This window comes from Phodopus roborovskii, unplaced genomic scaffold (genome assembly GCF_943737965.1).
Source record: "Phodopus roborovskii unplaced genomic scaffold, PHOROB, whole genome shotgun sequence".
NCBI lineage: Eukaryota > Metazoa > Chordata > Mammalia > Rodentia > Cricetidae > Phodopus > Phodopus roborovskii.
The window spans coordinates 21,665,335-21,680,671 of record NW_026126434.1 but is presented as its reverse complement, the minus strand read 5'-3'; the positions used below and the strand labels follow the sequence as shown (position 1 = coordinate 21,680,671).

Sequence of the window (15,337 nt, the reverse complement as noted above, 5' to 3'; positions counted from 1 at the left end):
AACAAACAGACTCCAGGGCAGTGTATGACCCCTCCCATCCTGGTCAGGTGGTCAGGCATAGGCCACAGCTCTGTGAATTCTCAAAGGGTTAGTATCATACTGGACTTGGCAGGGGAAGCCTGTTCTGCTGGCTCTGAAGGCCTTTATCTGGGAAAGGACGATGGGAGGAAAGGCCACTCAAGTCCCCAAGTCTATGAAAATACTCTGGCTAATAAACCCCAGGGGTCTGGAAGAGTAAGGTTCACCTCCAGCAGCCTGGGTCCATGGAACTCTCTGGCCAGTCCCATGATGCATGGAACACTGTGACACATGACACCTCAACACACCAGCTTGCCTTCTCTTCTGCAATTATGGAGGAATGACTGCCACCCCCTTATGGCCCAGCTTCTGTCTTCCCCAGGGGACCCCAGAGACAGAGACCCTGAGGGCTCAGACATGGTTCATACCCACAGGCACAGAACCCAGCTTTCCTGTGGGCAGGTTGGAAGCTCCAGAATGTCTAGACTCCTGGGACCCTCCTCCAGCCACTGGGACCCTCCCCCCCCAGAGACCCCAACTGTGTTCACTTCTAGAGGCAATATTTAGCTCTTAGGCTGTGATGGCCCCAATGGCCTACTTCTACAAGTCTTCCTGACCTCGTGTTCAGAGCCAAGAGTTCTACAGACCTTGGCGCATCCGGAGGGGCTGAGAAAATGCCTCCATAAGATCAGGCTGTGGGCAAGCCTGTAGGTTATTTTCTTAATTAGTGGTTGATGGGGGGGGAGGGGAGGGCCCAGCCCATTGTAGGTGGGAACTTCCTGGTGCAGAAGGTCCTGGGTTCTATAAGAAAGCAAGCTGAGCAAACCATGGGGAGCAATCAGTAAGCAGCACCCCTCCATGGCCTCTGCATCAGCTCCTGCCCTCCAGGTTCCTGCTCTGTTTGAGTTCCTGTCCTAACTTCCTTTGACAATGAACTGTCTTGTGGAAGTGCAAGCAAAAATAAATCCTAGATAAACCTGTTCCTGCCCAGGTTGCTTTGGTTGTGGTGTTTCATCACAGCAATAGTAACCCGGACTAAGACAAAGAGGGACATTGTGCCTAGCTGTGCTCTTCTGTGTCCCACCTCCCTCCCCCCATGAGTCTGTGGGTTTCCAATAGCTTGCTGACCTGTGTTCGTTGAGAACTGGACCTCTGGGTTCTGGGTCTGTACTAGGAAAGTGACTTCAAGGTACGGCCCTGGCTAAGTTGCCTTGTTTCTGCCTCTTGTCTAGTTCAAGCCCCTTCAGTTTTACCTTCATAAGTGCTGGGCAATGACAGCCCATCCACCCTGAATGGGAAAGCATTCTCAAGATGCCCGCAGCTAAGGGGTTGCTTCATCCCAGTTAACGGCACGGCCAGGGCGCCCTCTAGTGGCTGATACTGGGCAGTGTTCCTGCCTAGGACAATTTACTATGAGGATCCCAACTCCCAGGCACACTGGGCTCCCCCACTTAAAGGTTGAGGTTAGCTTCCATCACTAACAGTAGTAAGTCTTAGGATCCTACCTAATCACTCTCCAAGCCGATGGCTCCATTTTATAACAAGACACTAAAGCCCGAGGTATGGGACTTCCCAGAGCTTGGCTGTTGACCCCATTTATTTATTATACTGCTCAGTCCCACCCAGGGACAGCATGTCCTCCAAAGTTCCACTCTTGTTCCTGGTCAGTCTCTCGTCCCTGGATTGCAGGTCTGCCTGGCCCCTTTTGAGGGCTCAGTAGCCAGCTGGCTCCCCGCCTTTCCTGGAGTCTGAGGCAGCTGCCCAACCACTGGATGTTCGAGCAACGGCCTGAACCACAGCGACATAGGTGGATGCAACCTCTGTGTAGTGGTTCCGAGCCTTCAGGCCTGCAGCCACCACCTGGGGGGTGAGAGGGCCAAGGAGTCTCAGCAAGGCCACAGATGTGGCTGACACTATCCCTGTGTAGTCATGGGCCTCACAAGCCCAGATACTTCCACACCAGTTAGCGCTGCTTCCGATCACGTGAGCAGGGAGACCTAGAGAGGCACCCGGGCTCAAGATGACCCATGCTGAGGGCCTTGGGTGGGAGGTGGCAGCCACTGTCAAGGATGTCCTGTAATCCCACACCATTGTGCTTCCCCGGCTTTTGGCCTACCGGATCAATGTTTTTCTCTATTGTGGTGGTGTTGGGCATCAGCTGGTTGTGCAGTCGGGGTTCTTCCACTGCTGTCTTCACATCATAGCCAAACCACAGGTTGTTAATGATGGTCTGGCGGAACAGGATAGCCAAGATGTCAACATAGCCCCTGAGCAAGGGCAGTGAGAGATAGGGGCAGCAAGGGTTAGGCAAATGGCTTATACCAGTGCTGTGGATGTGGTGATCTGCGTGCCTCCCGAGGCTCCCACCACCAGCTTCACCTTGCCGTCCTTGTCCACAATGATCGAGGGGCACATGGATGAAAGTGGCTGCTTCCCTGTGGTCCACAGGAGACAGAGAGGCTGGTCAGTTGCCTGTCCCGGTACCAGCTCCCTCCCAACTCAAGTCCTCTATCCTAGAATTCCCACCCGGCACCTGGCTTGATGAAGTTGGCTGGTGAGGGGGACACCCCAAACTGGTTGACAAAGTTGGGTGAGCTGAAGTCATCCATCTCATCATTAAACAGGATCCCACTGACTGGAGAAAGGACCTTGGAGCCAAAACTGAAGATAGGCCAGCTCAGAGAAAAATATATATACAACCCAGACACTCCCCACCTCGTGCCCACCCACACCAGGCCAAGGGCACTCCCTAGGAGGCCCACCCCAGGCATGCAACCAAGGTGGCACCTCTGTTTCCCAACATGAAAGAGGGAGGCCCTCATGAGAAATGAAGATAGCCCCCAGCCCACTGTTCATATCCCAGTACTGCCCAGCCGCTGCACAGCCCCTACTAGAGATTGATGGTGCTGGTGGCAGACACAGCACTTCCATCTTCCGAAACCACAGACAGGTGAGCAGTACCCCCGTCATCAGGAATGTAGAATTCAGGATCATAGTAGGAGGTTGAATGAGTGGTTCCATCAGAGATTCGGGCTTGAAGCTGAGCAGCAAAGAACTCAGAGCTCATGTTGCGGATCACCTGCCGAGACCCCAGAGCTGGCCTGAGGAGGTGAGGTGGAAGGAGGGGGAAGGGAGTACAACAAAGCTGTCCCAGGAAGTCTCAAGAAGCCCCAGCCTTGGATCTGACCACAACTTACCTTAAACCTGGACATCCCCCCCCCAGGACCAAGGACAGCGGCTTCTAAATCCTATCTGACACTCCCTCTCTAACCTCCAGCTGCTGTCTGCCCATCCCTCAAGCCTCTGCACTCTTACATGATTTGTGCAATTATTTATGGAACTTGAGCCACGTCCTCAGAGCTAAGGAACCAACAGGGAAGGGACCCATGATGGGTCTTGCCTCCCTAGCAGGCAGGGAGAGTTCTGGAAATGAGAGGCCCAAAAACAGGGATGGAGAAGGGAAAGCTGAAGGCATTTTGGTGGAAGTGATACCTAAAAAAGAGCTCAGAATGAAGCCTAAAAGGTAAAGTGCAAAGGTCCCGGGTAACAAAGAATGAATGGGAATGCGGGGAGAGGATGCTGGCTAGCATGCATCCATTCTGTAAGGTTTCATCGGTCTGTAAAGAGGGACTTTGCAGTTTGCTATGAGTCACGAGCCAGCTCAGGGTAGAGGAGTAAGCAGGTTGGGAAAATATTTACATAGGTTCCTTCTGCTGGGCATGGAAAACGTTCTGGACAACCAAATTAAAGATGGAGATGTCACTGTGGGTGGGAGAAAAAAAAAAAAACCAAACAAGGATGCCCTTGAGGTCTTTGGCCTGGAGTTGCTATTACCTGGGAAAGTAAAATGCTAGAGAAGGAACAGATGTAGGGATGGTTAAGGAGTTGCTTGCTTTGGGACACGCACCCATGACACACTGAAGAACAAGGCTTGTGAAGATGGGCCCATGCACACAGGTTCATGTGTGCAATGTATAGGCAAAGACACAAACATGGGCACACGATGGCTGCTGAAAGCTAATGGCAAGAGAAGACGGAGAGGAAGAGGGAACTAACAGGGTAGCCAGGAAGAAAGGGACCCTGGGATCTGTCAGGTTTAGGCTAAAGGCCAATTAATCCATTCCCCTGCAGCAGCCTTTTCCTGTCTTCCTAATCTTGCAGCTATTGACAAATCTCAGCAAGGTGATAGGACAGACTTAGTTGATGCCCTGGGGGAGGCCTTACCCCATCTGAGGAGTAGATGGGAGGTAGGGTGGGGAGGAGGGGGGAGAGCACATGAAGAGAAGATGGAGGGAGAATTAGGATTGAAATGTAAAAAACAAATTAAAAAATAAAAATTAAAAAAGGAGTCTGTCTGTACATTTGTAACAGGCTCCTAGACTTTTCTCTAGAAAGGAAATGCTAAATCACAGCCCATATTCAGTCAAGGCTGTCATACTATCCTTTCTAGCTCTACCCACTAGCTGACTATGGGGTCCCTGTTGCTACAGGGCAAGGCAGACACCCCACCTGCCTGTGACTCTGTAACAGGTCCCTGGGTTCCAGAATGGCAAGTGCCATTCTCATCCCCCAGTGACAGTGTACAGACCCCATGGTGACAGACACAGGAACATCCTAGGGCTACTGGTATAATGGGTCCATTTTAACTAACTGCACCCCTCCTCCAGGTCCATCATCTCATCTAAGTCATAAATTAACAAGATTCCTTCCTCCCTTCCTCAGCATGCAAGATACCCTGCCCCCCTCCCCAATAGCCCTAAAACATTCTTGCCCAAGCAGGCTCAGAACTTCTCTTTTCTCTTCAGACCCCGCCACACTCTCACTGGAGTCAAAAAAACCTTATGGCCTCATGGGGCATGCTTTCAATTCCAGCACTCAGAACGCAGAGGCAGGCAGATCTCTGTGAATTCAGGTTTTGCCACAGCAACAACGTGTTCTACTGCAAGAGGTACCATGGCAAAATGTAAGGTGTGATTTGATGAATGCTGCACCTAAAAGATACTGAGACCCTGGGGTGGGGGGTTCCACCACTGGCACTGAATGAGCCATGTGACTTTGATGTGGAGTTTCTCACCCTGGACTGTGGCATTGTGGACCTGTTCAGGAAATATGGATGGCAATAGGAAAGGAGGTGGTAAAGAGAGAGGAAAAGACTTCTAGCAAAATGCTCACAATCAAGTAGGGGCCCCAGGGAAAGCACACAGATATGCACTGATATTTTAGATTGCTTTGTCTATGGTTACATTTTCACAAAATGAAACAAAGTGGGATTTGGCGGCTCATGCCTATAACCCCAGTACTAAGAGGCCGACGTAACAGGGTCGCCTTGAACTTGAAGCCATTTTGGACTAGTCTTAATCTCTCCCATGCCCCTCATCATTCCTGAGGGATGCAACCTCTCCATCCAGCCCTCTCTTCTGCATCTAGAATCTTCCAGGCCAAGGGCCCAAGCATGTGTAAAGGATTCGAGACAGGATCTTGGGTGGATCAGGCATGGAGAAGGGCTTGGAGGGAACAACACACTAATTATCCATTCTCAAGTCTGTTTTCCTCAGTTTCCCCCGCACTATGAGTGCCACAAAACGGAGGTCAGGGTATAGGGTAACAAGTCCATCCTGAATTATTAATGGGTTCAGAGCCCACCTCTCTGGCAGGTCTCCCACCCACTGTGGGGTAGCCCCTTACCTGAGACATATCGACAAACTTTGGGTCACCAAGCATGGTCCTCTTTGCATAGGCAAACCGAAAGGCCTCCACAATACGGTGATACGTCAGGGCCTTCTGCTCAGGGGTTGCCACACTCTTCGGAGAGAAGTTGTATCCTGAGTGATACCCAAGCACACATTGGCAGGCAATTGGGGTTGGAAGGGTTCAGGGGGTTAATATGTCTCTGAACTATGTTCCCTACACTCTGCTTTAGGAAAAGAAATCTGAAATAACCAACACAGTGACCATTTCAGAGATGCAGTTTAAAAAAAGGCATACCAACACGGACATAACAGGAGAGCTCAAGGGTCCCAAAGTCTATAGGTTTCTGGAAGACCACTTAGACTAGCCAGAAACACACTGGACAAGGCCTCTGCCACACTGTCCTTTCTGAACATTTTCCCTCTTCCAAGTACTGTCAACCTGCCATGGGGGGGGTGGCACTCAACACTGCCTCCAGGAGGTCACAAGCCATGAGGCAGGGTGGACACTCTACCAGTTCACACTGATGGAAAAGATATAGGGCAAAGAGACCCAGCAAATATGGAGCACCAGCAGAATGCTCCTGGAAAGAGTGCTCTGCTCCTCAGCAGGGATAGAGGGAGCTATCTCACCTTTGAGGATATTCAAGATGAGAATCAGCACTGGTCCACTGAGTGGGGCACTGGGCACATACAGTGTCAAGTCTCCAAGGCTGATGCTCATCGGATGCTCAATCAGCTCGGCACGGTAGTTATTCAGGTCCTCAACTGTCATAATGCCTCCTGCCATGAGACAGCAGCTCAGTGGCTGAGTGATGGGATTGTACCGTGGTTGGGGACAGGGTCGCAGCCTGTGAAACTTGGTTTACCACTGGGCAGAGTACAGGGTGAAATCAAGAAATATGGCCAAGGGTACACTATGGAGTCAGGGCAGTTTAAGAAGAAGGTTAGTCACCATAGTGAGAAGATGCTCTATACCACCAGGAGGGGGCCACAGGACCATCAATTGGTAATCCTGACCATCACTGGGAGCCCTAGGCACTAATGGTGCTTACCGCCTATGCCAGGCCCAAACAACAGCCTTCTGGCCAACCTTCTTTCATCTCTGAAGCCAGAAGGTTTTTCCCAAGTGTAGACTATCTGCTTCCATGCCCCTCCCTTTACCAGGCCCCTCCCTCGTTGAAGAATGGATGGAAGAAGACATGATTGTCTGAGGAATTGAATCTGAGTAGGATTTACAGCAGTAAATGTCAATATGATAATCCCCCTACTTCATAAAACAGGACAAAAATAACATGAACAAGGCCACAGCCAAGCCCTCAGGCTGCACTGCCAAAAGCCCCCCTAAATCGCCTCTGACAAATCCTTCCTCAGACCTTGTAGCCCTCACAGGGAGTCTAACCTTCCTTCTTCCCCTTAGCCTACACTCTCGTCTCTCTACCTGACATCCATTGCAGCTCATTTCTCACAGGCCATGCTCCCAGATCCTTGGGCTCTAGCTCCTTCTCAGCCCCAAGGGCTACTAGACCCCTGATAGGGATGTCCTTCTGTATATATGTTTCTCTTATTGGTTGGTGAATGAAACACTGTTTGGCCAGCAGGTGTGGTAGGTGTACCACCAAAGCAAATCCAAGGACACTGAAGCTGCGGTCTGACTTAATGCCAATGTTGTTCAACCTTTGGATGCTCCTAAGCATCTCAGCAGAGAAGAGTGACTTCCTGTTTCTCCTTGCTTATATCCTGGTTCTACCCAGCTATGTCACTTCCTGTCTGTCTTGTACAGACCTCCAGACCTCTATGGTTAGCTAGTGGCAAGTTTCATTCTCTGATCACCAGACAGGCTTTATTTGTGCAAGAAAAATATCACTACAGACCCCCTACTCACACTCTGGGGGCTTTTCTGTGCAGCCCAGGCTCTATGGATGAGCCAGGAGCTATGAATCTGAGTGGTCCACACTCACCCTCCCCTGCCAAGTGCTCCCTGGGGACCCAGAGGCCAACCTGGACCCCATTCAGTGTTCCTGCTGTGAAACTTCTTGCTCAAACACACTTACCAGCCTCCTGGATGTCCTTCACAATCTGGGCCGTGAGGCTCCCATTGTAGAAGGCCTGGGCTCCTTCCTGGGCCAGAACCTGTAACGTATTTGCCAGCCTTGGCATAGTCACGATCTCTCCTTCTCGAAGCACCTTCCCTTGCCGGCAGAACACCTCACTAGGGCAGAGAGGACTCATGTAAGTTATCAGATACAGAAAACTGGACCGGTCATACCTCACACCCATCCTAGGGGGGAATGTCCTCTCACTGGCTCTAAATGTGTCTACACACACAATGATTAGTTTAACAACTTTAACCCGGGTAAACGGCAGGCTCCTAAAAGCAGAGAACACAGCTCCACCAGCCCCTTCCAGGCTGGGCTACTTAGATATGAGGCTGCTCACCATAACGCAGGTGTCTGCTCAATGATTTCCCGGTTTTTGTTCAGGGCCATTCCCAAGGCCTTGCCCACAGGAAAGCCATGACGGGCCAGCTCAATGCTGGGCTGGAAGAGGCGAGCCCAGGGTAGTCGCCCATGCCGTTGGTGTGCCAGCTGGTAGCCACGGATTTCACCAGGAACTGCTATTGAAAGGCCACCTAGGAACCAGGGATGAGGGGGAGCAGAGTTAGAAAAAGAAAGAGAGAGAAGAGAGAGAGAGAGAGAGAGAGAGAGAGAAGAGAGGTTGAGAGAGACTGACTCTGGTCATTGGGACCATAATCCCTACTATTAGGAGACTGGAGCAGGTGGATCTCATGAGTTCAAGGCCAGCTTGGTCTACAGAGCAAGTTCCAGGATAGCTGGAGCGATACTGAGAACTGTGTTTCAAAAAACCCAAATTATGTGCTGGAGAGATGGCTCAGAGAGTAGGAGCATTGGCTGCTCTTCCGGAGGTGCTGAGTTCAATTCCCAGCACTCACATGGTCTGCTGGGATATGTGCAGACTGAATGCTGTATATATAGTAAATATTTTTTTAAAAAAATTAAAAAAGGAAAATGAACAAAGGGCTGGTGTGGTTACTCTGTTAGAGCACCTATCTGGTTCTGGTTTGTTCCCATATCCATGTTAAAAAAAAAAAAAAAAAAAAAAGCAGCAGCAGCAGAATCCCAGACACTTTCCCTGGCCCATTTAATGCCTCTACTAGAGCAGCTTGGAAGGGGAGGAGTCTGTTGCTAAGGGGAGGGGTTTGTTACTAGGGTAGTACTAACACTGCAAGGGCTCCACCACTGAGCTATATCCCCATCCCAGGCAAAGAGAATTTTAAGATCATAGCTGAGCTCCACAGGAAAGAAGCGTTGATCAAACACTTCTCACAGGGCACAGAATGGGGAGCAGGTGGCTGTGCAGGAAAGTGTGCTGCCCCACATGAGTGGGTGTGTCTTCCAAACGAGAGACCCTGTATCAGGACCATGGTTCTATGCAAAAGTTGGGGAAAGCTGGACCCTTCCCAACTCTCAGTCTGAGCTCCTGTACAATACACCAAAGCAAGATCAGCAACGAGATGAGCCAGCTCTGTGGCAAAAGCCATATTCTGGCTGGTTTTATGTCAACTTGACACAAGCTAGAGTCATCAGAGAGGAGGGAGCCTCAACTGAAAAAATGCCTCCATAAGATCCAGCTATAAGGTATTTTCTTAATTAGTGATTGATGTGGGAGGGTTCAGCCAATTGCCGGTGGTGTTCCCCTCTCCAGCTGGTGGTCCTGGGTTTTATAAGAAAGCAGGCTGAGCATGAGCATGCCATGGGGAGCAAGGCAGCAAGCAGCACCCTCCATGGCCTCTGCATCAGCTCTTGCCTCCAGGATCCTGTCCGCCCCCTCTCCCCCCGCTTTTGATGATGGACTGTTCTATGGAACTGTGAGTGAAAAACACTCTTCCCTTTCCAAGTTGCTTCTGGTCATGGTGTTTTACCACAGCAATTGTAACCCATACTAAGACAGGGCCTTTCCTCTTTCCTACTGACCTGAGCCCCAATCCTAGCCTTGTTTTCTCTGTGTGCTTGTTTACCCTGCTGACATGATGGGTCCAACTTTCCAGTTCACACCTTTAGTCAGTCAGAAATACATTCCTATACTGGATTCCCCAGCAAGCCCCATTGCCCACCTAGGCCAAATGACACCTAAAGCCAGATCCTGACCACGTTGTTTACTAAAGTACAGCCATGACTGCCACCTGCTCCAAGCCCAAGCTCCTGCTTTCACCACAGAGGTTACCAGGGCCATTTCAGACACTCCGAAGCTACTGCTTTTTTCTTACTCCCACTTTGCAGTCCAGCGCATTTCCAAAAACTGCACCCTACGCTTCCTACACAGCTCAGAAGATCTGTGACCCAGCACGCAATCCGTCCCATCTTAAAAACAATGTTCAAGCCAGGCAGTGGTGGCTTGTGCCTTTGATCTCAGCACTCGGGAAGTAGAGGCAGGTGGATCTCTGTGCATCTGAGATCAGCCTGGTCTACAGAGAGTTTCAGGACAGGCTGCAAAGCTACACAAAGAACACAAAGAAACCCTGTCTCGAAAAACAAAAACATCAACAATAACAACGAAAAAAGCCAATCTTCATTGGAGGTTGGTCAAGTAGCTTGGTTGAGAGAACACTTGTTAAGCAAGCATGATACCCTGGGTTTGATTCCCAGCACCACAACCACCAACAACAAATGAACAAGTCACTACTACCCTGCTCTCTCTGGTCTCACACCACCCCGCCTGTGAAACTCACACCACCCTGCTACTGTGCGACCCAGCTTCCTGCTCAAGTCTTGCTGGGTTATGACTCTCCTCGGCTACCTATGTCATGCCTGCCTGTCTTCCTTCTTGTCAACATCCGCTTTGTCTCCTGAGACATTACCTCTTTCTCAGTGAGGTCTCTCAACTCTGGCCTTGAACTTCTACTGACACCTCTCATGTTTATCCTCTTGCTTGGATCACTTCCCTTATCATCAGATCCCCGTGTCCACCTACCCACAGGAAGCAAGTGCTTCAGACTTCACATGCCCAAAACAACCAAGAAACCTATCCCCCAACATCTCTCTGTCTCCCTTAGGGCTACCCTATCCACCCAGACACAGACTAAGGACTATGGTGGTCACTCTAGTTTCCTGTAATCATATATCACCCAAAGAGTTGATGGATCTTGACTTCATCTATGTGGTTTTAGCCCTGACAAAAACCACCCTGGATTATTGGGGTGACTTCCTAACATGTCTTCACTGGTTCCCTGCATCTTACAGCAGCCTTAGGGTTCCCATTAGCCACCAGACAAGAGGCAGGAGCTTCACAGTAGCCTTATAAGGTCCCGAGCCACTTATGCCATTCCCTCTGACACCATATTCCCTACTTGCTGGTAACCTCCCTGGGTCTCTGTGAGGCTTAACCTCCATCCCTCCTCCTGGGTCACTCAACCTTTCCCACCTTTCCTGAGACACCAACATAACTGTTCCCACCCCTCACCTCTGAGTCTTGTCCAGATGTCTCCAGCCCTGAGCACTCTACCCTCTGCCCTCTTCACAATGTGCTCAATTCTCCTTGCCACCTGCAAGGGCTCTTGTCCTAGCCATGAGTAGCATCGATCCTCTTAGGAACAGTACCCTGTGCTTCAAGAGATTTCAATAACCCTGGTTAAACAGTGACCTCTAAGCGCCCATAAGCATTCTTATAATCAAGAGATTCATTGCCACACATCCTCCTGAGTTTCTCAATAAATGTGAATCCAAAGATAGTTGTGAGGGGAGGAATCCAAAGAAGACATGCAGAGGACATCGCCCAAGAATCTTCTTCCTGGGTGTCCACTTGCCCCCACTCCTCCATCTTCTTATTCCGAAATCTATCTACTCCAGCTCTACCTAGTAGTGACTTCAAGAGGAACACTGGCTTCCACTCACCTCCCTGGGGAGCTTGAGAATCTCTTCCCCACTTAAAGCCTGGTCAAAAAAAAGGAGAGTCCACCTAGACCCAAGAGAGCTGTTTCCACAAATGGACAAACAAATAATTGAATGAATTTAATGTCTAATATTAAAAACACAGGATTGCGACAACCCAGGCTCCATCCTAGCTTCTAGGATCTACTGGCTGTGTAATTTCACTTGGTTTGCATGACCTTGCTGGGTTTTACCAACCCACCTGCAGGACAGGAATAAACATGGTATTTTTTCTCCAGCCCTAGGGAGAGGATACAAGAGCCTCCTCAGCAAAAACCACCAGGCAAGGGGGCAGTCCCAGTGACCCCTGGGAAGTGTGAGTAACTGTCAGTATCCAGAATCTCCCTCCTCCCCCAGAATATCAAAATGCATGGATGCCCACATCCCTTACATGAAGCACCTTCTTGTGTATTTCATTATCTGCTGATTACTCACAGTAGTTAATGCCCCGTGAAGGCTATATAACTAGCTGCCCACTTAACCATCTAGGAAGTGTTGATAGAATAAATTCACGTGTGTTCAATATAGAAGTAATTTGGCTTTTATAAAGAGATTTATTTATGGGCTGGAGAGATGGCATAATGGTTAAGAGTACTGGATGCCCTTCTAGAGGACCCGGGTTCACTTCCCAGCACCCACATGGCACCTCACACCTATCAGTAACTCAGTTCCAGGGAATCGGACACTATCGTACAAATGCATATAAAATAAAATAAATTATATTTAAAAACAAAAGAGATTATTTATTTTTATGTGTGTGAATGCTTGCCCACATGCATGTGTACCATGACCTGGTACATGACTAGGAGGGGATCAGAAGGGCACCAGATACCTCTGACCTGGATTTTATAGGTGGTTGCAAGCCACCATTTGGTGCTAGAACTCAAACCCAGACCCTCTGTGGCTCCTTGGTGATTATCCTCTCCATATGCACACATGGGTAGCTCGGTGCAGGACTGAGAAGAAATGAAAGAACCTACCCCTACCCTCATGATGCTGATTAGCCACTCGTTACAGGAGGGTGTCATGGGCACCAGAGCTGCCTCAGACCTCAGACAGGGATGTGTGCTCTGTAAGTACATATCCACACCTGTCGCCCACATGACAGCTTACCTTCTTCAGATTCTTTCGAGCTGTTGAACATGTTGGTACTCGCCAGCCTGGGAGCCACCTCACGGGCATTGATAACCTCAGCTTTCCCTATACAAAGAAACATGTTGGCGGGCAGGTTATCCCCAACCCCTCCTGTCAAGAGAGCCCAGCGGTCACCCAACTATGCTACTCTAGTCCAAGTCACACTGACATGAGAGGATGGACTGAATCTCTCACCCTCCTCACCCTGGGCACTCACGTGTGGTGCTGTTGTAGATGGTGAAGAACAGGCCGCCCCCAATGCCCATGCTGTGAGCATTTATGAGCCCCATACACAGCAGGCTTGCGATGGCTGCATCCACCACGGAGCCACCTTCCTGTAGCATGTCCCTACAGGCAGCACATAGGAAGGTGAGAGCCTGAGGGCTTTCCAGTCCCTCAGAACTACCCTGCCACCCTCCCTGGTCACCCTGCCCAAAGGAAGACAAAAGAAGAGTGAGCCTACACTCAACCCTCAGCCTCCAGAGAAGAGAGCTGCCGCATTCAGCTGGGCCAGGTGTTCTTTCCCTTGCCCCTTCTCCTGCTTCAGTTTATTGAGAGAGGGTCTTATCTCAAGATTGGACTGGCTTTTAATAAAACGACAACAACAAAAAACTTGTTTTATCTGAGAAAGAGAGAAAGAGAGAGAGAGAGAGAGTGATTGCAGGTACCCATGGAGGTCAGAGGAGGCCATCAGATCCCTTGGACTGAAGTTCCAGGCACTTGTAAGCAGCCTGATAAGGGCATGAGGAAACTGGACTCTGGTTCTTTGAAAGAGCAGCATACACTCTGAATCATTGAACCCTCTCTCTAGTTCCAAAGTTGTTTCTTTATTATGTTTTGTTTTTCTGAGGCAGGCTCCCACTCACTTGAACTCACTATATAGACCAGACTGGCCTCAGACTTGCAGAAATCCACCTGCCTCTGCCTCTGGGATTAAAGGTGTGCACCACCATGTCTAGCCAACTTTTTGGTTTTTGAAGATGCATTTTTTTCAAGCAAACAAATATACACAATTTATTGAAAAGGGGAGGTTTTTTTATTGTTTTTTTTTTTTTTTGATTACTTATCAAAATGGGAACTGACTTTTACAAATAATGAGATAAAAATCTACAATGGGTAGAGGCTAGAGAGATAGTTCAATTCTACTCTTCCAACCCCCCCCCCCTGGCTCCGCATCTCAGCTCACAATTGTCTGTAATCCCCAGTCCCAGGGGATCCAATGCTTTCTTCTGGGCTTAGGGCACCAGGCATGCCAGTGTTGCATAACACTCAGGCAAAACACATACACACGTACATACATACATATATATTTTTTTCTAAGACAGGGTTTCTCTGTGTAACCATCCTGGCTGTCCTGGAAACTCACTTTGTGGACCAGGCTGACCTTGAACTCAAAGAGATCTGCCTGCTTCTACCTCCCAAGTGCTGGGATTAAAGGTGTGTGCCACCACTGCCTGGCCATATTTTTTTTTTTAAATTAAAAAAAAAAACCCACAATCTAAAATGGGAATGAAATAGTAGCATTTTTCAGAAACAATACTAAAAAAGAGGGTCCCAAGTTGGCTGTGGGGAAATTAATACCCTACTATCAGAGTCCCTGTCCCTTTCCCCCTAGACAGAGGCTACCAAGAGAGTCCAAGGAAAGGATGGGCAACTCCCTGTTCATTGGATACTTTGTCCAGCTTACAGATGGGGAACCTGAGTCTTGCCCAAGCTCTCTAGTCACTGTCTTCCAGTGTACCTGGCCCTAGGGCTGGCAGACCTACTTACCGTCCAATCTCTGAGCAGCGCTTGGCATCTGTGGCCACAGCTGCCCTGGAATACACATGGTCCAGCTTCCTAGAAGTGTAGGGCAGCCAGATGCAGAGGCTGATGATGACAAATACCAGAACCACAGCCACCAGGCCCAGCACCACAAACCGATTCTTCATGACTCTGTTGTCCAGTGAGAAGGAGTAGGGTCAGATCCAGCCTTGGGAACTTCCAGACCATCCCCCACAGGGCACAGTCTAAAGTCAAACCTCAGGAACACAGCCCTGTGCCTCCTTTTAGCCTCCTAGAACATGCATGGACTGTCCAGCCCCCAGACCTTTGGCCAGGCCATTCCTTCTGCTGGAAGCTCTGGATCCCACCTCTGCTATTACAAATCCTGTTTATTTTCAGAGTTCATCCCTGTATGGACTTCATTCCCAGCACAGACCCTCCCAAGGAGACCCTTCAGACCCCATGTGCCCTGGGGACCTGCTTACAGAAGCCGAAATGTTAGTGTCCTGAGATGAACTCCAGAAGGATAGGATTCACCACATTCTTTCTGTGTCCCCTACCCTAGCCGAGGGTCTGGCCCTGTCAGTGGACCCCTAGAGTTGCTTGGGGTTGGACATTTATCATGCCTTCCAAGGAGGCACCCACAGTCCCCTGAAATCAGTAAACTAGCTACACAGGTCAGGACTTACCGTCTAGTAGTCCTCCACACCTTCCCTGGAAGGTGGCTCCTGAAAACAGCTGTATAGACAGGCAGGAGCAGAACACCCCACACTCCACAGAAACCTA

General features: G+C 49.7%; 1 protein-coding gene across 1 annotated transcript; it reads right to left on the bottom strand.

Moving 5' to 3' along the window:
* Positions 1-1,591: 1,591 nt before the first annotated feature.
* Ggt1 (gamma-glutamyltransferase 1) lies at positions 1,592-15,337 on the bottom strand. The gene is made up of 13 exons (XM_051186912.1): positions 15,241-15,337; positions 14,558-14,722; positions 13,005-13,135; positions 12,767-12,853; positions 8,145-8,337; positions 7,760-7,917; positions 6,339-6,488; positions 5,704-5,840; positions 2,910-3,097; positions 2,552-2,679; positions 2,341-2,453; positions 2,135-2,248; positions 1,592-1,878 (listed from the first exon to the last, which is right to left on the bottom strand). The coding sequence occupies exons 2-13, from the start codon at positions 14,716-14,718 to the stop codon at positions 1,732-1,734; spliced, it is 1,707 nt and encodes a 568-aa protein (XP_051042869.1). The 5' UTR covers positions 14,719-14,722; positions 15,241-15,337; the 3' UTR covers positions 1,592-1,731.